The sequence below is a fragment of the Cibotium barometz genome, chromosome 41, assembly GCF_041138505.1.
Source record: "Cibotium barometz isolate CiBa-2024 chromosome 41, ASM4113850v1, whole genome shotgun sequence".
In the NCBI taxonomy this organism is placed as follows: Eukaryota; Viridiplantae; Streptophyta; class Polypodiopsida; order Cyatheales; family Cibotiaceae; genus Cibotium; species Cibotium barometz.
In genome coordinates, this window is record NC_141086.1 from 1,605,359 (window position 1) to 1,632,233 (window position 26,875).

At 40.8% G+C, this 26,875-nt stretch overlaps 1 protein-coding gene across 1 annotated transcript; it reads left to right on the forward strand.

The window, feature by feature from the left end:
* Positions 1-19,365: 19,365 nt before the first annotated feature.
* On the forward strand, positions 19,366-25,654 carry LOC147614593 (uncharacterized). The gene is made up of 4 exons (XM_086779863.1): positions 19,366-19,889; positions 19,977-21,084; positions 21,565-21,795; positions 22,053-25,654. Exons 1-4 carry the CDS (start codon positions 19,486-19,488, stop codon positions 25,041-25,043), a joined length of 4,734 nt encoding a protein of 1,577 aa, XP_086635989.1. The 5' UTR covers positions 19,366-19,485; the 3' UTR covers positions 25,044-25,654.
* Positions 25,655-26,875: the final 1,221 nt, after the last annotated feature.

Genomic DNA, 26,875 nt, shown 5'->3' on the forward strand with positions numbered 1-26,875 from the left:
AAAAATGTGTTCTTGCATGGTGACTTGCAAGAAGAAGTGTATATGGATCAGCCACCTAGTTTCGACGATATAGGTCACCCAGAGTATGTATGGAAGCTTCATAAGGCTTTGTATAGGGTGAAGAAAGCTCCACGAGCATGGCATGACAAGATTGTTGAGTATCTTTTCACTATTGGTTTTCATATGGCAGATGCAGATCACTCTTTGTATGTGCGCAAGAGTGATAAGGGTATTTTGATCATCGCCATCTATGTAGATGCTCTTATTGCTGGAAATGACAACTAGGAAAAGATTGAGCATGTGAAATTTCTTCTCAAAACAAAGTTTGACATGAAAGATTTGGGAGATCTGCACTACTTTGTGGGCATTGAGTTCATTCGCACACCTAATGGTATTTGGTTGTCATAGAGATAGTATGTATTGGACATCTACGTGTTAAAGAAGAAAGAAGGGGGGCAGGTCACCAGAAAATTGGAAATAAAGGTTCAAGCATGGGATGGCTAGATGTAAGCCAATCTTGGTGCCATTAGATTAAAATGACAAGCTCAGTGTGAATGCAGGTTATTTGTTAGAGGACCCCACTATGTACAGGAAAATTGTGGGGAGTTTGATTTATGTCAGCATGCTAGATTTGATTTACACTATTGGCTTAGAGAGCTAATTTATGCAGGTTCCACGCAAACCACATCTTGACAGTGTGCGATGAGCACTTCAGTATTTGAGGGAAACTATTGATTATGCATTGTTTTATGCAACAGGTGTACCATTGGAGCTATATGGGTACACAGATGCAGATTGGCCAGGTAGCATCTCAGACAGGAGATTTACCAATGGATTTTTGTTTTCATTGGGGAGTGTTGTTGTTGTGACATGGAGAAATAAGAAGAACCCCACTGTAAGATTCCTCCTCAGCCTGAATAATGAAAAAGCTTTTATCTCAATCCTCTGTAATCATTCCCTATTTAAAATACAAGAAAATATTATTTTTCCTTGTTTTTGCCTAGAGAGAAGAAAAATTCTAGAGAGAGATAATTCAATATTAAGATATTTTTAGATATAAAAATTTTCCTAATATCTAAAATATATTTCCCTGAAATAGAAGTTCAAAATAAATTCTCCAAGGTGCATTAGGAATCAATTAAAAATGATATAAGGGACCTTAACCTAAGGGTCTAGATTTTCAGAAATTTCTAAATTATAGTCCAATTAAGGTTCCTATGGGCCAATAGGATTAATCCAAGTGTTGGGATGAGAAAAATCCAATGAATAAAAGAAAATACCCAAAAATGAGTAAATGCTCACATAAGATGAAGAGTTGTCTGAGTACAAGGTTTATTAGTTAAAAATTAAGAGATATTACTAAAAAATGAGATATTTTGAAGAAATGATGAATTTTTGACACCTTGGTAAGGAGAGGGGGACCTTTGAGGTAGGCGCCTCCTTCACATGTGTGGAAGGGTTTTTTAATTCAAAAAAATTGTGATATTTTTTATCTCTCCTCTCTCTTGGATCAAATTGGATCAAAAGGGGAGCCAAACTGGTCCAAATCTTGTCCAAATTTAGTCAAACTAAAGCTGGAAAATTCTAGAGCCCAGTTGGACTCAGTTAGTGGCCTCCCTCACCTATAAATAGACCCTCGTTCTTTTGTTTCTCATCTGTGAGCTATACCATGCCAGTATTACATTAAAATAATCATATTTTCTATTATCCCTTAAAAATCCTTTACTTTTGGTCAAAAAGCTTAAGAAAAAGCAAACCCAACCTTCCTCAAAGGACAACCTATGTTCCAAGAGACATTGCAGGTCTCTCTTCTTTCCTCTCATCTCAGGTTCAATTCCCTATCGGCACCTTGCTCTAAGGTAGCCCAAGCCTATGGAATGACCTAAAAGACTGGATGGAGGGACGTCTCAGAGCAAGCATGTATACAAAACCATAGAGCCCGACAGCTCTGATGAATCCGAGGAGGAGGAATTTCATATACCTCATAAGGTAAGAGGAACCCCCACGGTTCGACAAGACACAGGTGCCCAACCACTTTAAGACCTTCCAAATGGTCGACCGATTTGTCCAATATGACTCGGCTCAGAGGTTTGCTTAGTGGGAAACCTGGGACCTCATGTGACGGTTCACAACTAAGGTCAAGGAAGTAAACTTAGCAGGCCCAGGTGAAGACTTGAGGCCGATATTTATTGCAGAAGACATTTCAAAGGAAGAAGAGACCAAGCTCATCACACTCCTGATAGAATCCCAGGACTGTTTCACTTGGAAGTACACGGATATGAAGGGTGTACCTCCAGAAGTGGTCCAACACACCATTCCAATGGTCGATGGAGCCAGGCCGATTAAACAACGAGCTTATCCCATGAACCTTACGTACTCCAAGATAGTCCGTGAAGAGATTGAAAGACTTACGATGTTAGATTTATCTATGAAATCGAGCATACGGAGTGGGTATCACCAATCGTGATAGTGCCCAAAAATAATGGAAAAGTCAGAGTGTGTGTTGACCTCAAAAAGGTTAATGCCGCCACCATTAGGGGCCACTATCCCCTACCATTCACCGAACACGTGCTAGAAAGAGTAGCGGCAAAGGAAGCTGATTGATCCTAAGGACCAGCACAAAATAACCTTTGCCACTGAGTGGGGTACATATGCATACCGAGTCATGTCCTTTGTATAAGAATATGGCACAATGGAAAGAGATAGCAAGACAAAGTACAATAGACAATGTAATAGATACACAATGGAGAGAATTTAAAATTTTGATTATACTAAAGAGGTACAAGTGATGGTGCTATCCACCCTTGCGCTCTTAAGTAGAGCTTAGATGACAATCTAGACAGAATCTGGAGGATGGAGTATGTACAAATTTTAGAAGGGGGTGGATACTCACAAGCATTGGTGGATACCTTAGCTCATGGCAACCATGTCCATATATAGTACTGTAGGCGGTGTGGTAAACACTTATACAATGAGGGTGGTTACATTGCTAGACATGGTCACCACCTATGTATCAAGAATGCATCCCACTGACTCACAAGCATTGGTGGACAGAATCTGGAGGATGGAGTATGTACAAATTTTAGAAGGGGGTGGATACTCACAAGCATTGGTGGATACCTTAGCTCATGGCAACCATGTCCATATATAGTACTGTAGGCGGTGTGGTAAACACTTATACAATGAGGGTGGTTACATTGCTAGACATGGTCACCACCTATGTATCAAGAATGCGTCCCACTGACCATCGACCGCGCTGCCCACTAATGATGGACCTAGTATCCGAGGGAATATTCTAAAGAATATTCCTCATACCATCTCATCAAGGTCTCCCGCCCTCGAACCCCCGCCAGGGGAGCTGCTAGTCCCCTTGGGAGCACCCACAGTCAGGGTGATGCCCCAGACCCCAACTAACGCTCGTACCCCTGACCATCTCCTAACCATCATCAATGGTCACAATAATGACCCCATCAGCACACCTAAGCCGAGGTTCCCACTAAAGGCATATGCACAATGGCTACTCCTCATAATGGTGGGGGCCTAACAAATGTGCATTATACATCAAAGTCAGATACATGGTGAGAGGAAGGCATTGAGTGTATACTAACACCCCCCTCAATGTCCACCTAAAGATGAACTAGGTTTTTGGTCCAACGCCAAGTTGATGAAGATGTCGAGTGAGCTGATCCTTCCCAAGAGCCTTGGTGAAGATGTTGGTGCATTTTTTCTATGTAGAGAAATACTCCAAGTCCATTATCTCATCCTCCATCAGCTATCGCACATAATGATACTGAATCTCAATGTGCTTCGTGCAAGCATGAAACACAAGGTTCTTGGAGATAGCCATGTAACTCTGAGTGTCGCACCACAAGATTGTAGCCTCCCTAATGAGAACTACCATGTCAACCAAGATTCTCCTAAGCCATACTACCTCACAAGCTGCCTTATATACTCACACTCTTTTTCTACATCTCCTTTAGCACGGAAAATCCAATGTGACCAAATCGCTCGTGCCAAAGCTTGTTTGTGCTCTTATTTTGTAGACACTATAAGGGCACTCAGCTCGTAGAGATTGTTGCGCCTTACTCCTTTGCTGACTACCTTGCCAACAACATCTAGAATTTATGCTTTAGTTTTCTTGAAGCGTACTTCAAGTCCACGATCTATCATCGAAGCAACTGATAGTAGATTTCTCTTTATCTGTGGTACATAGAGCACATCTAACAGCTTCTTCTCTTTACTTGTAGCTACCACAAAAGATATGGCTCCAAACCCTTTGACTGGACATTTAGCATTATTCCCAATAACAACACTGATGGACTAGGAACTATACTAGCCTTTCTTTTACTGGTCATGTTTTGGGATGCTCCACTATCCAAAATCCATGAATCATCAACTGGAGCCTGAGCAGATGAACATACCTCTTCAATGGCAACCCAAAGTTCAAGATTGGTCTTGACATTGTTGACTGACTCCTTTCCCTTCCATGAAGACTTCAAGGTGCCGTTCTTCTCGTTAGCTTGCTTCTTTCTATAGTCTTTGACAGCGTGGCCCTTCTTGTTCAAAGTAATAATAGCTCCCTTGAAACATCTTCTTCTTTGGCTTCTTCTTTGACAGCGTGGCCCTTCTTGTTCAAAGTAATAATAGCTCCCTTGAAACATCTTCTTCTTTGGCTTCTTCTTCTTCTCATCAAAAGATGTTGCGCCTTTGCCTTTAGCATTGGCCGAAAATGCAGCATCACTACCATCGCAGGTCTTCAGCTGCATCTCCTCGTCAAGTAGCATAGGACTAAATTCTTCAAATGATAAAGACGGTACTATAACCTGAGTGTTTAGTGATGTGGCCAAGCCATCATACTTCTATGAAAGAATTCAGATGCACCCTTGGGCCAACTCCTCACTAGTGTGTGTAATCTCAACAACAACCATTTGATATCGTAGATTTTTGATCCACAAGATAAATGCTTCAGCAGTTTCTCCTTTAGCAAACTTTTCAGCACATCAAGCCAATTCTCCAGGTTCAAAATCCTGGTCTGATTGTGAGTCTCATACTGATTTCTTAATATGATCCAAGCCTTTGTAGCCTTGGTAGTATGTTAAATCAGATTGAAAACAGATCACTTATGTTGGTGAGTGACGATGGCACAAAGTGTGTCAACATTGCACCTTCTCTATGCTCGAAGAAGTGTAGCATCTTCTCCATGCTCAAAGAAGTGTAGCATCTGGCGGAAGCATGTTTGTAGGATTGTTGGGCTCAGGACTTCCCACTGGGTGGTTCTGCATCCATTCCCATAACAATTTCTAGGAGCTCATAAGAGTCTAGAATGGCATTGATTTTGAATTTCCAAAGAGTATAGTTTGTCCCATCAAGCTTGCCTTTTGTGAAGGGACGCGGATGAATGCACAAGACTGGTCACCCAGCAGCAGCAACAGAGGTAGAAACCATCACTCCTAGGGTTCTATGCAAAGAAAGACTAAACTTTATGCACTATTCTTGCTAAGAGAATCTAAGCTCTGATACCATATAAGAATATGGCACAGCAGAAAGAGATAGTTAGACAAAGCATAATAGACATGCAATAGATACACAATTAAGAGAATTTAAAATTTTGATTATAGGTGATGGTGCTGTCCAGTTGTGCGTTCTCAAGTAGAGCTTAGATGGCAATTTAGTCAGTATGTATGAAGTGTAGAAGGGGGTGGATACTCACAAGAATTGGATACCTTAGCTCATGGGGCAACCATGTCCATATATAGTACTATAGGCGGTGTGGTAGACGTGTATACAATGAGGGCGGTTACACTGCATAGACACGATCACTGCCCGCATATTAAAAACGCAACCCACCGACCACCGACCACTGCCCCACTAATGATGGAATTGGTATCCGAGGGAATATTCCTCATACCATCTCCTCGGGGTTCCTGCCCCCAAACCCTTGCCAGGGGAGCCACTAGCCCCCCTAGGACCCCCAGATAGGGCGATGCCCCAGACCCCAACTAACGCTCGTACCCCTGACCATCTCCTATTAACCATCATCAATGGTCACAATAATGACCCCATCGGTGTCTATGCCGGGGTTCCCACTAAAGGCATATGCACCATGGCACTCCTTATAATGGGGGCCTAACAAATGTGCATTATACATCAAAGTGAGATACATGTTGAGAGGCAGGCATTGAGTGTATACATCAAAGTGAGATACATGTTGAGAGGCAGGCATTGAGTGTATACTAACACTTTGGGTTGATCAATGCCCTGAAACCTTCCAACGCCTCATGTATACGGCTCAGAAGGAATATCTTTGGAAGTTCCTTGAAGTCTTCAAGGATGACCTTTGTGTCAATTACTTTTGGAAGGAGCACCTAACATGTCTGCGCAAAGTGATAGAAAGATGCAGGTTATATCGAATCTCGTTGAACCCTCTCAAATGTCAATTTTGGGTTTGACACGGTGTGATTCTGGGACACATTGTCTCCAGGTAGGGAATTTTGACCGATGACAACAAATTGCGGATCATTCTCGAGTTTCCCCCACCCACAAACTTTAAAGGTGTCCAACGCGTCAGGGGACATGTCGGCTATTATCGATGATTCATTTTCATGTACGCTGATATTGCTAGACCCCTTTACGGACTCCTTATTGTTTTTGAGTGGACTAAAGAATGCCAACAGGCTTACACAACTCTCAAAAAAGCCTTGGCAAGCGCTCCAATCCTCAGATTCCCCAATTGCGATCTCATCTTCCATGTCCACATTAATGCCTTAGCATTTGCTGATGCGTGCTAGCGCAACCAAGCGAACACAAGATGGACTTTCCCATTATTTTTTTCCAGTTGCGGCCAACTCAACGAAGCTGAGAAAAATTACATCACAACCGAGAGGGAGGGATTAGCGATGGTTTACATGGTTAAGAATTTTCGCCATTATCTTTCGGTGACCACTTTTGTTTTCTTTGTAGACCATCAAGCCCTTTTGTACCTAGTAAATGAGCCCTATATGATAGGTAAAATCACTAGGTGGCTCCTTATTTTGCTTGAGTTTGACTTCACCATCACGGTAAGGAAAGGCTCTCAGCATGTTCTTGCAGACCACATGTCAAGGATCCCCAATGGTGAACAACCAGTGGGGGTAGATGATGATTTACTAGATGCCGCCCTATTCCAACTTTGCATGATTTTTGAATGGGGCAAAGAAGTAGCTCACTTCTTAGCCAATGACTTACCGGTTGATCCTCTCCTCAACAAAGACTGCGCTCGTGGTTTAATAAAAAAAAAGACCCCTTACCAGCTTATCACGGGCCAACTTTACAAGCAGGGCAAAGACAAAATCCTAAGACGTGTTCGGGAAGACGAATATGTCTTCCTCCTTGAACAGGCTCACTCTGCTTATGCTCGGGAAAACTTTGCACTCCATATCATTGCTTGCAAGATTCTCATAGCTAGGTTATGGTGGCTCACTTTAATGGATGACGTTACTAAGTATGTCAAACGATGTGATGAATGCCAATGTGTAGCAATTCCTTGTTTCAAGGATCACATGCCCCTGAACCCCATCGCGTCTTTACAACCATTTGAGAAATGGGGCATAGACTTCGTAGGATCCATTAGTTTGGCAACCAAATATACTCAAGCTCGATATATAATTGCTGCCACAAATTATTGCACCAAGTGGGTAGAAGCTCGTGCAACCCTCAAGGCTAATGCCGGCTAAATTCCTCTATGAATCAGTGATCACATGCTTTGGTTTCCCTCTCAAGCTCGTCAGTGAGACAATAGGACACATTTCATTAATGAGGTAATTAAATTCCTTTTACAAGAGTTCCTTGTCACCCACAGGAAGTCCTCCCCATATTACCCCCGTAAAAGCAGATGGCCAAGCTAAAAGCACTAACAAAATCCTGTGTGCCATTCTTACCAAAACCATGGAGGCTAGCCACAACGATTGGAAACAGAAGTTTCCGGCTACACTTTGGGCTTATTGAACTTCATACAAGGCTGCAACCAATACTACCCCTTTCAAGTTAGCTTATGGTATAAAAGCGGTCATGCCCATGGAGTTCTTAGTCCCTAGTCTACATGTCATAGTGCACGAAAAACTCATCAAAAATGCCTTAAGCTGTCGCTTATTCAAGCTTAAAAAGCTTGACGAAACATGCCTTTTTACAATCTACAACATGATTGTAGAGAAGTTAAGGCATAAACAATGGTTTGATGACCAGCTCAAGGATAAATAGATAAATGAGGGAGACATGGTCCCCTTATTCAGTACCAAAACACATAAGAAAAATCTCAAGCTCAAAGGCTTAGACCTTTCCTAGTCTCTAAGATAACCCCACAAGGCGCTATGCTCATTGAAACACTTGTGGTGTTGAGATGGTTGCTTACTTTAATGGTAGCAAACTTAAACGCTAATATGGACTTCTCACAGAGGCCACTTTAAAAGCCATCCCCATGATAAAAAACAACGAAAGAAGGACCATGAGGATATGAAAAAAATTGCACAAGAAGAGGCCAAGGAAAGGCAAGGCAAGCGTAGGCAAAAGCATATCATGATCAACGTGGCCCAATTGGTCGACTTAGAAGAAGAAGAAGATTGGGAGGTGAAGCCAGCTCTCGGCCGCGGCTAGGAATGACCACCCCGACAAGCTTTGTCCAAAAATTAGCTCTTGTTGATACAAGGTCTAGTTACAATTTGATGTCATATGAAACTTGGTGTTCCCTTGGGGAACCCACACTAAAAGAAACCCCTGCCACTATCACAACGGTTGCGTCACAGCATGTTCATTGCATTGGCACAGTTACACTCTCATTTCACATTGGAAATAATCCCTTGGAAGGAAAGTTTTATGTGATGCCTGTAGCAACAATGCATGGAGAGATCCTCCTAGGCAGAGGATGGATGGGACATAACCGATGCCACATTGACTGGCTGCTCTCATGATAGATGAGGAGCCAACCCCCGCTACCTTCCTAGACCAAGAACTCCCCACTCCACCACCCACTATTATTCAGTCACCTCACCCTACCAATCCATCCCCCTAAAAAAGAGGCCGTTACTCATGCCAACCACACAAATGTCTCTAACTCCCACACCACCACCATGCATAGTAGCAACTCGCACTCAGATCGCCACTTCGCAAGTTGCTGCCCCATCAAGCCACACTAACCCAACGAACAAAGCTAACGCCACTAACAAAAGTCCCCAAAGTTCATCATCTCACCTGTGGGTTTCTAAGAAGCTCCTCACAGGACAAGGCTACTATGAAGGTGAATCACACTTGTGGATCCCTAAAAGATCTCACTGTCCCCCTCGTCCACATGCATCCAATGCTTCTTATCCCTCACATCGCCAACCAATTCGCCAACCTCAAGCCTACAGGGAGAGGGCCAAGCGTAGGCCCAAGAGTTATATCCCTAAACCAAACCCTCCATGCCAACCTCCAAAATCAACTCTTCAGTGGATTTGAAACCTCTTCTCCGTGCCCAACACTTCTATGAGGGCAATCCTCACATTTGGATTCCTTAATCTCCCCAATACAAACCCCCACCTCGTGTCACTCCATCGTCCCTTACCCTGAAATGGATGCCCAAGGCATCACCTGCCAAGGTAAGCAAACCCCCACCTCGTGTCACTCCATCGTCCCTTACCCTGAAATGGATGCCCAAGGCATCACCTGCCACGGTAAGCAAAAACTCCAAGCTAATTGCCATGCTGCTGCTGCTGATAGAATTCCTTACAGATATACCTTCAACGTTAACAACCCCCCCACCACTCATTGTAAGGCTACCACCAGAGGTTACAGAAATGCCATCATGAGCTCCACCAGCCTTAGGTACTTCCTTTTGCAAACCGCTCTCGAATTCCTCAAGGAAGTAACTCCCACTTACTCACCAACACCTAACTAGAATCGACTCCTTGTCTTGGCAAATTGGACTTGTGACGATCAGTACAAAACCCGCAAAGTGGTGATGGCAACATAGCCTATGTGTACAAAACCTGTTAGTAGAGGGTGCACAAAAAAAAAAGTCACAGGCATTCCAAATTTTCCACTGTAAGATCCCTGACCCCACCGTGCAACAAATTCAGGGGTGCTAGCAGCGGAAGTAGCACTTCTTGCGTGGGGCAGGGTCCCACACTCGGGGCCTCGCCCACGGATATCCGGACAAGAGACTAATCCATCGGTTTTTCCAAAACCAAACCTAGAAAAACTTCCTTTGCCCGGAAAGCACGGGCGATTCCACCAGGATAACTTTTCCGTAACGTAGTCAAGGTTATAACTGACCAAACTGATCCGACCGAACCAAAAAAACACTCGATCAGATCAAGGAAGAAACTTGCACTTGGATCATAGAGATCAACGCTTTTTTCCCCATCGAGAGGCACAATCGTTGATTCTTATCTATAGAACAATTACTATCCGGGATTTACTTCATCTATCGTATTATAACAGAATTGAGTCTCATTTTACGGATCCATCAGTCGTCCAGCCTAATCCCATCCAATCCCATGGGTTAGCCAACCATTGTAGTGATGGGATCCAATTAGGAATTTGGTTAGGTTTTGTCCCGGGTACCAGGGAAAAGAGTTCCCAGGCCCCCTAGCCGGATGTTCATGCAAACATAAAACTAGTTACACCACTTACACACCCAATATGAAATTGCCTTTTTCTCAGCATCAGCTATCTTTAAAACAATCCTTTAATGAAACCATTGTGTCACTGATCACAATCCTCAAAATCTCTAGTTGAATCCTTATTTCCAATCATCCCTTCATCGGACCACCTATCAGGGGTCTTTTCAATAGTTCCTAGCTCATAGTACTCGGCAATATAATCACTTATAAAAATCAAGATGGAATCTCCGTTGAAGATCAGCAAGATCAACCAACAGATCCATATAAAAGAGCCATAGATTCATCCGTTGAGGACCAGCAAGGTCAATCAACCAGATCCATGCCCGGTTTCAGAAAACAACTCTTACTCCTTGTTCCAATATCTTCCACAACGCACGTGTGGGTATCTTCGACGACCCAGAGCCCGAGCACCGTATGGTCAGCACCCTCTAGGATCCTTCGCAGGTCACCTAGCGCTTCACTCATAGGCCGCTTCCTTGGTCCCTCATCCACCGTACCGGAAGCTCACCATTTAAATCGAACCGAGGCTGGTCAAGACCTCGGCCGACCTTGCTACGCGAGATGTCCTCCGTTGACTCTCCGTCAGCTATTGCAACTTTATCAGGTAGGTCTCCCCACCACGACCACATTCTCGAGATAGTTAAAATGCTTCCCCAGCATTCTTGACATAAAACAGTCATTTACAAACAGTTCACAAATACAGTTTCTATAATGAACTCACGTCTTTCCAAATTGTTTCACATCAATCCATATTACTTAACCCAAATCCAAATCATGTGTATCCATTCTTGACCAGATACATCATTTTTCATCCCATCACATCAGATTCATTCACTTCACATCACATCCATTCCTATCTTTCTTAATTTACATTACGTCTCATCACATCCATTTCTCATTACATCTCATTCGTTCACATCTTATATTAATCATTCACACTATGATTCACCTCATCCATTGGCTCATATCGACTTCGTATCCATTCACATACATATTCGCATTCATGATTCCACATACACATCCACATTCGTACATCCACATTCACATCTACATCCATACATCCATTTTCACATCCACATTCATACATCCACATCCACATCCACATCCACATTCATATACATCCACATCCACATCCACATCCATACATCCACATCCATATCTACATCCATACATCCATTTTCACATCCACATTCATACATCCACATCGACATCCATACATCCATGCATCCACATCCACATTCATACATCCACATCCACATCCACATCCACATCCACATCCACATCCATATCTACATCCATACATCCATTTTCACATCCACATCCACATCCATACATCCACATCCACATCCACATCCACATCCACATCCATACATCCACATTCACATCTACATCCATACATCCATTTTCACATCCACATTCATACATCCAGATCCCTACATCCACATCCATACATCCACATCCATATCTACATCCATACATCCATTTTCACATCCACATCCACATTCACATCTACATCCATACATCCATTTTCACATCCACATCCACATTCACATCTACATCCATACATCCATTTTCACATCTACATCCATACATCCATTTTCACATCCACATCCACATTCATACATCCACATTCACATCTACATCCATACATCCAGTTTCACATCCACATTCATACATCCACATTCACATCCACATTCATACATCCACATCCACATCCACATCCATACATCCACATTCACATCTACGTCCATACATCCATTTTCACATCCACATTCATACATCCACATCCCTACATCCACATCCATACGTCCACATCCACATCCACATCTACATCCATACATCCATTTTCACATCCACATCCACATTCACATCTACATCCATACATCCATTTTCACATCCCAATTCACAGGACATCTACATCCATTCATCCATTTACATTTATCTGATTCATATTCTTCCATCCATCCATTCATAGAATGAAAGAGAATTTTAATATTTTGATATAAAGATTCTTTACGTATCCAATTAGGCATAAAGATAACTTTAGTAGGAATAACACTTTTATAAAAATCCTTTTATGCATCTATTTATGCATAAATTCGATTTTAAGGAAAATAACACTTTCGAATTAAAAATAAACCTTTTATGCATTTTACTATGCATAAATTCCATTTTAATGAGAATAACACTTTCAAAATAAAAATAAATCTTTTATGTATCTATCTATGCATAAATTCAATTTCAATGAAAATAATTCTTTCGAAATAAAAATAAATCTTTTATGCATCTTTCTATGCATAAAATCAAAATTGATAAGAATAACTCTTTTGGATTAAAAGTAAAATTCTTTATGCATCTATTTATGCATAAAATCAAAATTGATGAAAATAACTCTTTTAAATTGAAAATAAAATTCTTTATGCATCTTTCTATGCACAAAATCAAAATTAATAAAAATAACTCTTTTGAAATAAAAATGGATTTCTTTATGCATCCTTCTATGCATAAAATCAAATTTGATGAGAATAACACTTTTCGATTAAAATAAATTCTTTATGCATCTTTCCATGCATAAATCCAATTTAGTAGGAATTACACTTTTAGAATAAAAGAATTTCTCTTATGCTTCTTCCCATGCATAAAAACTAAATCCAATGAAAAATAATTCTTTTCAAATAAAATCTTTCTTTTATGCATATATTTATGCATAAATTCAATTCTGATGAAAGTCACACTTTTATAATAAAACAATTTCTTTTATGCATCTAATTTATGCACAAAATCCATTTATGATGAAAATCACTCTTTTAATATAAAAAAAATCTTTCATGCATATGTTTATGCATACAAATCATTTATGATGAAAATCACTCTTTTAATATAAAAAAAATCTTTTATGCATCTAATTTATGCATAAAATCCATTTATGATGAAAATCACTCTTTTAATATTAAAAAAATCTTTTATGCATACAAATCATTTATGATAAAAATCACTCTTTTAATATAAAAAAAATCTTTTATGCATATGTTTATGCATACAAATAATTTATGATGAAAATCACTCTTTTAATATAAAAGAATTTCTTTTATGCATCCATTTATGCATAAAAGTCATTTATGATGAAAATCACACTTTTAATATAAAAAAAATATCTTTTATGCATATGTTTATGCATTGATGAAAATCACTCTTTTAATATAAAAGAATTTCTTTTATGCATCCATTTATGCATTAAAATCATTGATGATGAAAATCACTCTTTTATGATCAAAATAAAAATTTCAATATGCTTCCTCCTATGCATAGAATTTAATTCTAAAGAAAGTAACACTTTTTTAATAAAATATTTTTAGTATGCGTTTTTCTATACCTAGGATGAAAAATAACACTTTAAGAATACATATAGGAAGGGAATTACTCTTTTGAAATAAAAAAAATAAAACTTATTTTTCACAATTTTAGAAAATTTTGCCATAACCTCCTTTGTATGGTTGACCATTTTTCAATTTTAACTCTCTAAAATTAATTAGAAGTTCACCAAGAGTATTTAAATCATTCTAATGTAAACATTTTCTACTTATCAAAGAGAAACATTATGAAAAGCTTGATTTTATCCATTAATCATTCATCTAGGATAAAGAATGGTTGGATTTAGTAAAGAAGAGAGGGGAATGCCTTTTTTCAATGAGGCATAACATCATATTCATTTTAGAGAAGACAAAAATCATAAAAACCATTAAAATTAAGCATAAATGAGAATTTAGGTATTTTCTTACTACCATTTATCAATTAAATTCAATAGCATTAAAAAGCCATTCCAATTAAGCTTCTCAAGCTTGAGAGAGGTTGAGAAGAGAGAAACATTGAGAAATTATAGAAAAAGATCAAAATTCACCCTTTACCTTACAAATTGCTTGATTCTTTGATCACGGTAGAGGCCCCCAACCAATCAATTGGTTTGGTATGTTGATGGAGCCACCAATGGAGATTGAAGAAGGAGGGAAGCTCCAATTTCTTCAATTTGGAGAGAATTTTAGAGAATAGTAAAAATTATCATTATTTCAGCATAATTCTGGCATAGTATAATTCTCCTATTTTTTTACAAAGGGCTCAAGTTCTATTTATAGGAGAGGGAGGCTCTAACCAAGACCAACTGATTTCTAGAATTTTCTAGATTCAATTTGGTTGAATTTGGACCAGATTTGGACCTAGTTTGGTTCCTTTTTTTATTCGGTTTGATCCAAGAGAGAGGAGAGATAAAATATCACATTATTTTTGAATTTAAAACTCATTGAAGTAGGCGCCTCCTTGAAGGGACTCCCCTTCCTTACACATGTGTCAAAATAGAATCATTATACCCAAAATATCTCATTTTTTTAGTAATACTCATAGTTTTTTACTAATAACCCTTGTACATAGTCAACTCTTCATCTTATGTGAGTATTTACTCATTTTTGGGTATTTTCTTTTACAAATTGGATTTATCTCCTCCCCACACATGGATTGATCTTATTGGCCCATAGGAACCTTAATTGGACCATAATCCAAAAATTTCTGAAAATCTAGACCCTTAGGCTAAGGTCCTTTATACCCATTTCCAATCTAGACCCTTAGGCTAAGGTCCTTTATACCCATTTCCAATTAAATCCAATTGCACATTGGAAGGTTATTTTTGAATTTTTGTTTCAGGGGAATTTATTTTAGACACTAGGAGGATTTTTATATCAAAAAATATCTCAATTTTGGACTACCTCCCTCTAGACATTTTCTCTCTCTAGGTCACTTATGAAAAATAATCATAAGGTGGAGCATAAGCTCCTTTACTTCACCGAACCCTACTATAGAGCTATTGCTTCAGATCCCGTGGTGGTACAGAAGTTTGATCTGCTCAGCTTGGAAACACTACCCACTTTGGAACCATGGGGCCCCGACCTTTACAACACATTTTTTTTCACAGAGAGCTATGGCGCCAATCAACACACAGGCGAGGTCTTGGACATCGAAGGGTAGAGGCATAAGGTGCAGCTGAGCGTGGAGCTGATGCGCGCAATGCTTTGGCGTTTCCTCATATGATCCAGCCATATGTTCGCCTCAACAATGCAACAAAGCTCACTAGAGGCCTGTACAGGGGAAACCCCAACAAGGATGGAGTCGAGTGGGGGAACATAGCATAGGAGGATCTGGTTATGCCTATAAGAGCTTTGCAGTTTCTACTTACTACTAGGTGGACCGACCGATTCAACCACTGTAGTATGACCACATTGGCTAGAGTCCACCAGAGCAAGATGGTGAATTGGGCCGACTATCTCTTCAGAGAGCTATACGCAATTTTCTTGAACCCCCAAGGAAAGCTAGCTACTGCTGCAACCTTATTGACTAGGGTCCTCTATTATGGTGTTGAATGGGAAGAATTGCCAAGGGCAACCCAGCTAAGCGGGCCAGATGCGGCGATGATCTCTCTACCCTCACCATCCAGTTCTCCTAATCCACCACCAGTGAAGAGGCCCCATCACGCGCTAGATGTCATAGAATAGGTTCTACCGCCCCCCAACTCCAGGCCAACATAGGAGGAACTTGCAACAGCTACAAAAGCCAGTAAGAAGGCCGAAGAGGAAGAGGAAAAGAAGAGGAAACCATATTTTTTCAACAGAAGCCTGTTTGAAACATTGCCTCCTGAAATATTCCAAGAGATGCCATCATATGCAAAGGCTGGCCCTTCCTCCCCCCCAGTGCCACACATAGAACACCGTGAACACTCTTCGTTGGGTCCGCTCGGGCAGTTTCAGTTCAAGTCAAGCATACATGCAGCCCATGGAGATGTTCCAAACTTTGCACTTGGCTTCTCACATATGGCATGCGAGCTCATCACCCAAATGATAGAGTGCATCTACAGGCAACAAGAGGTGGTGCAGATGTCCCAAAACGGGAGAGGCTCTTAGCCAAGGCCTAGGAGGGTGCAATGTCTAAAGACCTATAGCAGACATACCTTCAGTTTATGGAGCTCTAGAAGAAGTTTGATCAGCAACCGAGCAATTGGGCACTGCAATTGCTCACATCATTGAGCTCCAACAGCATGTCATAATAGCCCATACAATGGTCGAGAGAGCTCATCACGAGCTTACCGTAATTGAAGGCCTGCATCAGGAAGCCATGAGTCTGGCCCAGATAGTAGAAAACCTCCTCACCCGCACTTAAGCAGATTTTGCAAAGCATCGGGTCCTCACCGAGGCCACTATCCACTCTTTGCAAGAGCAGCTCGGCGATGCTGAAGCTAGGGTAGCCTTGCCTCCCCCTTCACCCTCTGCTGCCTCATCTAGCACAATGGTAATGTCGAACACAAATATATTGGTGCTCAATTAGTGTAATGTTTTTTATCAGCTCATTCATTGATTAACGTGAACATGATGAGTTATATTTTGTGATTAGCATGCATCTTAACAAATCATGATGAATGGATTGCTGTAGTTCATTGGAGATTTGAGGAGTCCATATGCAGATGCCATCAATTGGGGCTTTGCTTCTTGTAGTGATCGATTCGGGCAGCTGGGCGTTGGAGTTATAAAAAAGCAAAGGTTACCACATGCCAAAGGCTAATATGGTAGCAATATCAAGGCAATCGAGGTAGGTATCGTTTATCTAGCCCCACTGATGGATGGATGTGAGGATCAACAGAGCACGCATTAGTTAAAGAGGTATTTTGCCATATCCTATGGTTAGAGCTTACGCTAACTATTGAGTCTCGACTTAATTAATGTGTATTACCTTAATAACAAGGATCCTACTTCATTGTGATGTAATTAGAGCTTGGTATTATTTTAATCAATCAATGTTTCCTATAAAGGACCGTCAACTTAGTGTACATGTGTTGAAAGAATAAACTTTTTTAAAAAAAGGGGGCAAAGATTAGAATTAATGAGAAAAACTCCTAATAGGAGCATAAAGAGGATATACAATATCAAAGGGGGCCCCAAGCCTACAGACCTGAGGCCGTTACAAAGCAAGGATGCTCTTATATAAATATGCATTTATAATGTAATTTTGAAGCCAAAAATATCAAAAGGTGGGCATTAAGATAACTGTTAAATAATGTGCAAAGAGATCAAAGAATGAAAAGACACAAAAATAAATTTATGTATATTAATGTAAGTATGATTGTTTGTTTGTGTGTGCAAGAGAGAGAGAGAGAGAGAGAGAGAGAGAGAGAGAGAGAGAGAGAGAGAGAGAGATGCTTGCATTAAATAGTATTAAGTGTTTTTTTTTTCAAACTCTAGGTTTACTATTTTGGATAGATGCATGCTCCTTCAATTGGTCTTTAATACACAAAGACTTTACAAGGTTAGATTACTTGAACTAGTTATAATTTTATATTGAGCTTATAATTCAAATAACATAGTTTAGCCTTTTCTTTCAAACACTTACATAAATATCTATCTTTTTCTGTCTATCTATCTTATCCTCTCTCTGTCTCTCTAATTCCGAGTCTCTAATCAATTTAATAATATATATGCTATAATGTTTTTTAAATATTAATCTTCTTAGCTCCTGGCAGGTTGCTAAAGGTCAAGGACGGAGAAGATGATTGGAGGTGGTGCATGATTGTGAAGAAACAACCAAGAGACTTGCATTAAATAGTAAGAACATTGAATAAGAATAACTATATATCTATGATTTGACATTTTCGTAAAAATAAAAAATAAAACCAAATAATATATATTTCAGGTACAAATAAAACCAAATAATATATATTTCAGGTACAAATATTAGAGAAAGAGTTTTCATACCAAGAATAACTTTCATACCGGAATTGATAGAACTTCCATTTGAAATGAGAAGAAGACAATTTCCAATAAAATTGGCATTCTGTATGACAATAAACAAATCACAACGTCAAACCTAGGATTATATCTATCAACTCCCGTCTTCACTCCTCATAGACAATTATATGTTGCATTATTTCAAGCAAAATCATCAGATACCTTAAAGATTTTCTTATTTAAAGAAGAACGCATAGAGACAAAAACAAAGAATCTTAAAGAAAATACAACAAAAAAAGTAGTATATAAGGAAATCTTGGATATGGCAAGATAATGAATAAAAAGGTGAAAGTAACAATATATAAAAATAAAAACGTATAAACAATAAATTTATTATTTGTTAAACCTCATATTAACCTTGCTTTTAAATCTGAAATCAGGAATTATGGGGAAACAATTCTCCATTACAACAAACTCAAGTTGCTCAATAGAGGGTAAGCATTTTAATTTTAGAATATACAAGAAAATTAAACTAATAAAGCTTTTTACGTAGATTAGATTCGTATTCTTGGAGTGCTCTCCAATATCAGCAAACTTAATTGGAAAGCTACTAAAATATGCAAGCAAATGAGGGTTTTAAAAAACCATAAATACGTTAAAAATATTAATAATAAAAAAGTTTACTTAAAATATTTATTTAATCTATTTTGCAGATATCTACCAAATAAGGAGGAAAGAATTTATGCAAAAGTAAAAATTTTCCCTGCAGTAAAAAGTAAAAAGTAAAAGGAAAAAGAATTTATGCAAAAGTAAAAAGTTTCCCCAAAGCCACAGAGACAGTTCACTGTGCAGTAAGAATTTATGCAAAAGTAAAAATAATTGAATCCGGTCGAGATATCTACACAGTTCACTGTGCAGTGAGTGCGTACACAAAATAATATTTAGCTGTTCACACACACATCCATGAGTGCTCCCCGAGCACAGAAGCTACTCCGCCCCCAGCTCTTGCTCATCAGCCTTTGCATCCGTGTATCGGCACCCATGCGGTGTTTATCAGCCATCGTGGGATTCGCGTGAAGCGTGGATTTGCAAATATGCTTTACTATTTCCTGAAAAGCCGTGGGATCAAAGCATTTCTGGACATGGAGGAGCTCCCTGAAGGAGACGATGTTCGCCCTTTCATGCTGGAAGCTGCCCGAAAAGCAATCATTCAAGTGCCCATCTTTACAAGCAATTACGCAGAGTCTAGGTGGTGTCTGGATGAACTTGTAGAGATGCTGAAGAGCACCAAGAGCTCTAGTAAAGCCAAGCTATTTCCGGTCTTCTATGACGACGTGAAGCCAGAAGACCTAAGAAACAAGAATGACGGGCCGTTTGCAAAAGCTATCAAGTACCATTGCAGACGAGGCAAGCACAGCGAAAGCATGATCAAGGGGTGGGAAGATGCTCTGTGTGATGCCTCATGGCTCGAGGGCTTCCGTCTGGAGACCTTTAACAAGTACGAAACTTTTGTTTTGCAACCGTTTTTTGTTGTTAATCTTCTCACTTGTCACTAATCTATGCGATATTATCAAATTATGTGCAGACGTGAAGGACAGTTGCTGGAAGCTCTCGTAGAGAAGATAGCACAGGAGATGCAAAGCAGCAGGATTCCCGTGGAGGATGACCTCAAAGCAGTTGGTTTGGATGAGAGGGTCCATGATGTGGTCGAGCTGTTTCGTTTGAAAGAAAAGGGAAGTGTGTACTTTGTGCTGCTTTGGGGCATGGGTGGCATTGGCAAGACCACTCTTGCTCGCGCTATTTACAGGAGACTTGGAAAGGAGTTTCAAGCAGCAAGCTTTGTGGAAAATTGTCAGGATAAGACTCTGAGTCAATTACAGAATCAGCTGCTCGAAGATTTGCTGCATGAAAAGAAGTTCCAAGGGGACGATGCAGGAAAGAAGAAAGCGTGTTTAAAAGCTGGATTAAGGGGGAAGGAGGTCTTGATCATATTGGATGATCCAAAGAACTTTGAATCCATCGAGGAAATCATAGATCTGACATCCCTTCAACCGGGAAGTCGAATGCTTGTAACATCCAGGAACCAAACAGTATTTCCTCACGGCAATGATTTCTCTGATGTCTTCAGGGGTCAACGCTACGAGGTACAAGGCATGGACCATGATGAGTCCTTGCGACTTTTGTGTCTGAATGCTTTCAAGAAGCCTTCGCCAGATCTAGGTTTTGAAAAGCTAGCAGAGAAAGTAAGCAAAGCATGCGCTGGTCTTCCCCTTTCGCTGGAGGTGCTTGGTAGGCATCTTGGGGTGAGGAAGGAAAAGAGATTCTGGGAAGAAGCAATCAAGACTCTAAGTAGAAGCGCTGCTTCGTACGAACGGATAGAGACTTGTTTGAAGGTTAGCTACAAGGCTCTTAGTAAGCATGAGCAGGAAATGTTTCTAGATGTGGCTTGCTTCTTGATTGGTGAAGACAGGCAGAGTGCCGAATACTTTTGGGAAAGCGATGATTTGGTAGAGGGTTCGATAAGTGGTCTAGAGAGCTTGGTAGATCTCTGTCTAGTGAAGGTGGACAAAAATGGGTGCTTGACAATGCATGATCACTTGAGGGATTTGGGGAGAGGCATTGTCAAACAGTCAGGCAAGTGGAGTAGGGTGTGGAATGATACCGACTTGACGCAAGTGCTGCGAAGTAACCAGGTGCGTTATCCACTTCTCTATTTACTTCTCTGTTTTCAGCACACATTTATGTTTGCAAACAATGCCGTAGGAAGCAAAGGCAATACAAAAACGAAAGACTACAAAGATGCAAATTGGCTGTTGTGAGTGTCCAGAAAGCAACTTGTTATACTGTTCATCCTTAACTTTTTACTCTTTGATTGGTCGCTTTTCCTTTTTTCCATCTTTGCACTTGCACTTGTTGTTTTGAAGCTTGTTTCTGGTGTGGAGGGTGGGTGGCTCTCCCAGTATTTCCATTTCAGTTGCTCTACACTAGATCTTACAATGTTTGTGCAATATCCATATATTTAACGGTTGCCTCGGTTATGCAGTCGATGGGAACTACATTAGTGAATGTAGATCTGTACCAAGCATCTGCATTATGCTCCTCCAATGCCATTACTACCGTACATGAGCGATAAAACACGATCCATGCAATGATGGTTTGGTTTATGGTTGCAGGGTCTTGATCAAATCCGTGGGCTTGCCACTTCCAAGAAAAACTTGAATGCGAGTTTGCTTTCCCAAATGCGATCTTTACGATTGCTTTTTCTGCATGGAACATATCTGGAGGGTGATGATGAGGGGCTAAAAGCATTGGAAATAAGGTGGTTGAGATGTGCTCCTTCTAAAGAATTATTAGGCCTGGAGTTTCTTACTGTGCTGGAATTCTGGTCCACTATGTACTTTGAGGTATATAGTCATTATTATTATTTTTTAATGTTCGAGTTGATCTGCAAACGTTTGTAATTTCATGAGATCTGACTTTAAAAAGTGAACTTTAACTTTACAAGAGAGAATTCAATTTAAAAAATCCCTGATTGCACAGTGATGATGAAGCTCCCATCTTCCCTTGAGCAGCTGAAAATTTGGCAATACTTGCAGCTGTTAGAAGACTTTGGTCTTCTAAAAGTTTACATGTTCTGAACTTTGATTCATGTACTTTACAGATGAAACTTCCTTCTTCCTTTGGCCAGCTGAAAAATCTAAAGAGGCTTCACATGGATGGGTGCTCTGAGCTGCTGCAGAAGCTTCCAGAAGATTTTGGGTCTCTTGAAAGCCTAGAAGTGTTTTATGCAAGGGGCTCAGCAATCACGAAGCTTCCTTCTTCCTTCGGGCAGCTGAAAAAGCTACGGGAGCTTAACATACGTGAGTGCTCGAAGCTGGAGGAGCTACCGGAAGATTTTGGGTCTCTTGAAAGCCTAGAAGAGTTTGATGCAAGTCGCTCAGCAATCATGAAGCTTCCTTCTTCCTTCGGGCAGCTGAAAAAGCTACGGAAGCTTAACATGTGGACGTGCTCTGAGTTGGAGGAGCTACCGGAAGATTTTAGGTCTCTTGAAAGCCTAGAAGAGTTTTGTGCAAGGGGCTCAGCAATCACGAAGCTTCCTTCTTCCTTCGGGCAGCTGAAAATGCTACGGAAGCTTGACATGTGGACGTGCTCTAAGCTAGAGGAGCTACCGGAAGATTTTGGGTCTCTTGAAAGCTTAGAAAAGTTTGATGCAAGTGGCTCAGCAATCACGAAGCTTCCTTCTTCCTTCGGGCAGCTGAAAAAGCTACGGGAGCTTAACATGTGTGAGTGCTCTAAGCTGGAGGAGCTACCGGAAGATTTTGGGTCTCTTGAAAGCCTAGAAAAGTTTGATGCAAGTGGCTCAGCAATCAGGAAGCTTCCTTCTTCCTTCAGGCAGCTCAAAAAGCTACGGAAGCTTGACATGTGGACGTGCTCTAAGCAAGAGGAGCTACCGGAAGATTTTGGGTCTCTTCAAAACCTAGAAGAGTTTAATGCAAGGGGCTCAGCAATCACGAAGCTTCCTTCTTCCTTCGGGCAGCTGAAAAAGCTACGGGAGTTTAACATTTGTGAGTGCTCTAAGCTGGAGGAGCTACCGGAAGATTTTGGGTCTCTTGAAAGCCTAGAAAAGTTTCATGCATGGGACTCAGCAATCACGAAGCTTCCTTCTTCCTTCGGGCAGCTGAAAAAGCTAGGGAAGCTTAACATGGGTGAGTGCTCTAAGCTGGAGGAGCTACCGGAAGACTTTGGGTCTCTTGAAAGCCTAGAAAAGTTTTGTGCAAGTGGCTCAGCAATCACGAAGCTTCCTTCTTCCTTCGGGCAGCTGAAAAAGCTACGGGAGCTTAACATACGTGAGTGCTCTAAGCTGGAGGAGCTACCGGAAGATTTTGGGTCTCTTGAAAGCCTAGAAGAGTTTGATGCATGGGACTCAGCAATCACGAAGCTTCCTTCTTCCTTCGGGCAGCTGAAAAAGCTACGGAAGCTTAACATGTGGACGTGCTCTGAGTTGGAGGAGCTACCGGAAGATTTTGGGTCTCTTGAAAGCCTAGAAGAGTTTTGTGCAAGGGGCTCAGCAATCACGAAGCTTCCTTCTTCCTTCGGGCAGCTGAAAATGCTACGGAAGCTTGACATGTGGACGTGCTCTAAGCTAGAGGAGCTACCGGAAGATTTTGGGTCTCTTGAAAGCTTAGAAGAGTTTGATGCAAGGGGCTCAGCAATCACGAAGCTTCCTTCTTCCTTCGGGCTGCTGAAAAAGCTACGGAAGCTTAACATGTGGGAGTGCTCTAAGCTGGAGGAGCTACCGGAAGATCTTGGGTCTCTTGAAAGCCTAGAAAAGTTTGATGCAAGTGGCTCAGCAATCACGAAGCTTCCTTCTTCCTTCGGGCAGCTGAAAAAGCTACGGGAGCTTGACATGTGGAAGTGCTCTAAGCTGGAGGAGCTACCGGAAGATTTTGGGTCTCTTCAAAGCCTAGAAAAGTTTTATGCAAGGGGCTCAGCAATCACGAAGCTTCCTTCTTCCTTCGGGCAGCTGAAAAAGCTACGGGAGCTTGACATGTGGACGTGCTCTAAGCTAGAGGAGCTACCGGAAGATTTTGGGTCTCTTGAAAGCCTAGAAAAGTTTTGTGCAAGGGGCTCAGCAATCACGAAGCTTCCTTCTTCCTTCGGGCAGCTGAAAAAGCTATGGAGGCTTGACATGTGGAAGTGCTCTAAGCTGGAGGAGCTACCGGAAGATTTTGGGTCTCTTGAAAGCCTAGAAAAGTTTGATGCAAGTGGCTCAGCAATCACGAAGCTTCCTTCTTCCTTCGGGCAGCTGAAAAAGCTACGAAAGCTTGACATGTGGACGTGCTCTAAGCTAGAGGAGCTACCGGAAGATTTTGGGTCTCTTGAAAGCCTAGAAAAGTTTTGTGCAAGGGGCTCAGCAATCACGAAGCTACCTTCTTCCTTCGGGCAGCTGAAAAAGCTACGGGAGCTTAACATGTGGAAGTGCTCTAAGCTGGAGGAGCTACCGGAAGATTTTGGGTCTCTTGAAAGCCTAGAAAAGTTTTGTGCAAGTGGCTCAGCAATCACGAAGCTTCCTTCTTCCTTCGGGCAGCTGAAAAAGCTACGGGAGCTTAACATACGTGAGTGCTCTAAGCTGGAGGAGCTACCGGAAGATTTTGGGTCTCTTGAAAGCCTAGAAGAGTTTGATGCAAGTCGCTCAGCAATCATGAAGCTTCCTTCTTCCTTCGGGCAGCTGAAAAAGCTACGGGAGCTTAACATGTGGAAGTGCTCTAAGCTGGAGGAGCTACCGGAAGATTTTGGGTCTCTTGAAAGCCTAGAAAAGTTTGGTGCAAGTGGCTCAGCAATCACGAAGCTTCCTTCTTCCTTCGGGCAGCTCAAAAAGCTACGGAAGCTTGACATGTGGACGTGCTCTAAGCTAGAGGAGCTACCGGAAGATTTTGGGTCTCTTGAAAGCCTAGAAGAGTTTTATGCATGGGACTCAGCAATCACGAAGCTTCCTTCTTCCTTCGGGGAGCCGAAAAAGCTACGGGAGCTTTACATGTGGACGTGCTCTAAGCTGGAGGAGCTACCGGAAGATTTTGGGTCTCTTGAAAGCCTAGAAAAGTTTTATGCAAGTGGCTCAGCAATCACGTTCCTTCTTCCTTCGGGCAGCTGAAAAAGCTACGGGAGCTTAACATGGGCGAGTGCTCTAAGCTGGAGGAGCTACCGGAAGATTTTGGGTCTCTTGAAAGCCTAGAAAAGTTTTGTGCAAGTGGCTCAGCAATCACGAAGCTTCCTTCTTCCTTCGGGCAGCTGAAAAAGCTAGGGAAGCTTAACATGGGTGAGTGCTCTAAGCTGGAGGAGCTACCGGAAGACTTTGGGTCTCTTGAAAGCCTAGAAATGTTTAATGCAAGGGACTCAGCGATCACGAAGCTTCCTTCTTCCTTCGGGCAGCTGAAAAAGCTACGGGAGCTTAACATGGGTGAGTGCTCTAAGATGGAGGAGCTACCGGAAGATTTTGGGTCTCTTGAAAGCCTAGAAAAGTTTGATGCAAGTGGCTCAGCAATCACGAAGCTTCCTTCTTCCTTCGGACAGCTGAAAAAGCTACGGGAGCTGGAGGATCTATTGGAAAGATTTTGGGTCTCTTGAAAGTCTAGAAAAGTTTTATGCACGGGGCTCAGCAATCATGAAGCTTCCTTCTTCCTACGGGCAGCACCTAAAAATATTTGCATAGAAAATTTTGTTGAGTTTTTGTTCTTTATTATAAAAATACTTATGTTTGACAAATTTATGTGATAAATTTTTACTAGATGTTTTTGTGGATTTTATTTAGAGTATTTTTTTTCAATGCCACACCTAGCGGTGCTTATAGCAATGTTTATAAATACCGTTGAGCGGTGCTTATAACGATGAAACGTTTCAATAAAAAGCATTGTTAATCCCTCATCTTGTTATAGTGAATATTATCACTCGTTGATTCCAAGCTAAGCAACAAGCGGATAAGCCAGTTAGGAAGCATGGCCAAAGAAGAAAAGTTAAGAAGATTGGGAATGGAGATCACCAAGTGAGCATCTAGAATGGCTTTGATTTAGTTAGTGAAAACCGCTTCAATTGAATCTAGTTATGAGGATCCAATTCTCAAAGTTCAAAATATCAAACCAATAAGAAAAGTGATGTGCATACTACTTCCAAGGGGATGAGAAATACCCAAATGTTGAAACAAAGAGTGAGAGATTGGAATTGGGCAGGGCTGTAAGATTCCTCCCCCACCCCCTTTTTTGATGTCTAGTATCTTTCCCTGTAATCAATCCCTCTTCAGAAATATAAAGACCTTGTTTCTATCTGTTTTAGCCTAGAGAGAGAAAAATATTCTAGAGAGAGAATATTCAGATTTTGAATATTTTTGGATAGAAAAATATCTCTTCTAATTCAGATGAGTTCCCCTGAAACAGAAATTCAAAAAGAATTTTCCAATGTGCAATTGGAATTAATTGAAAATAGCTATAAAGAACCTTAGCCTAAGGGTCTAGATTTTCAGAAATCTTTAGACTATGGTCCAATTAAGGTTCCTATGGACCAATAGCATCAATCCATGTGTAGGGAGGAGATAAATCCAACTTGTAAAAAGAAAATACCCAAAAATGAGTAAATGCTCACATAAGATGAAGAGTTGAAAATGTACAAGGTTTATTAGTAAAAAATTATGAGCAATATTAAAAGTATGACATATGTAAGGAAGGGGAGTTCTTTAAAGGAGGTGCATATTTCACATAAGATGAAGAGTTGAAAATGTACAAGGTTTATTAGTAAAAAATTATGAGCAATATTAAAAGTATGACATATGTAAGGAAGGGGAGTTCTTTAAAGGAGGTGCATATTTCACATAAGATGAAGAGTTGAAAATGTACAAGGTTTATTAGTAAAAAACTATGAGCAATATTAAAAATATGACATATGTAAGGAAGGGGAGTTTTTTAAAGGAGGTGCATATTTCACATGCTTGAATGA

Excerpts from the sequence above, each read along its gene's own strand:
- LOC147614593 (XM_086779863.1), top strand. The coding sequence starts at position 19,486 with ATGCTTTACTATTTCCTGAAAAGCCGTGGGATCAAAGCATTTCTGGAC. Across the intron at positions 19,890-19,976 it reads CGTCTGGAGACCTTTAACAA|ACGTGAAGGACAGTTGCTGG; the intron begins GTACGAAACTTT and ends AATTATGTGCAG. Across the intron at positions 21,796-22,052 it reads GGTCCACTATGTACTTTGAG|ATGAAACTTCCTTCTTCCTT; the intron begins GTATATAGTCAT and ends TGTACTTTACAG.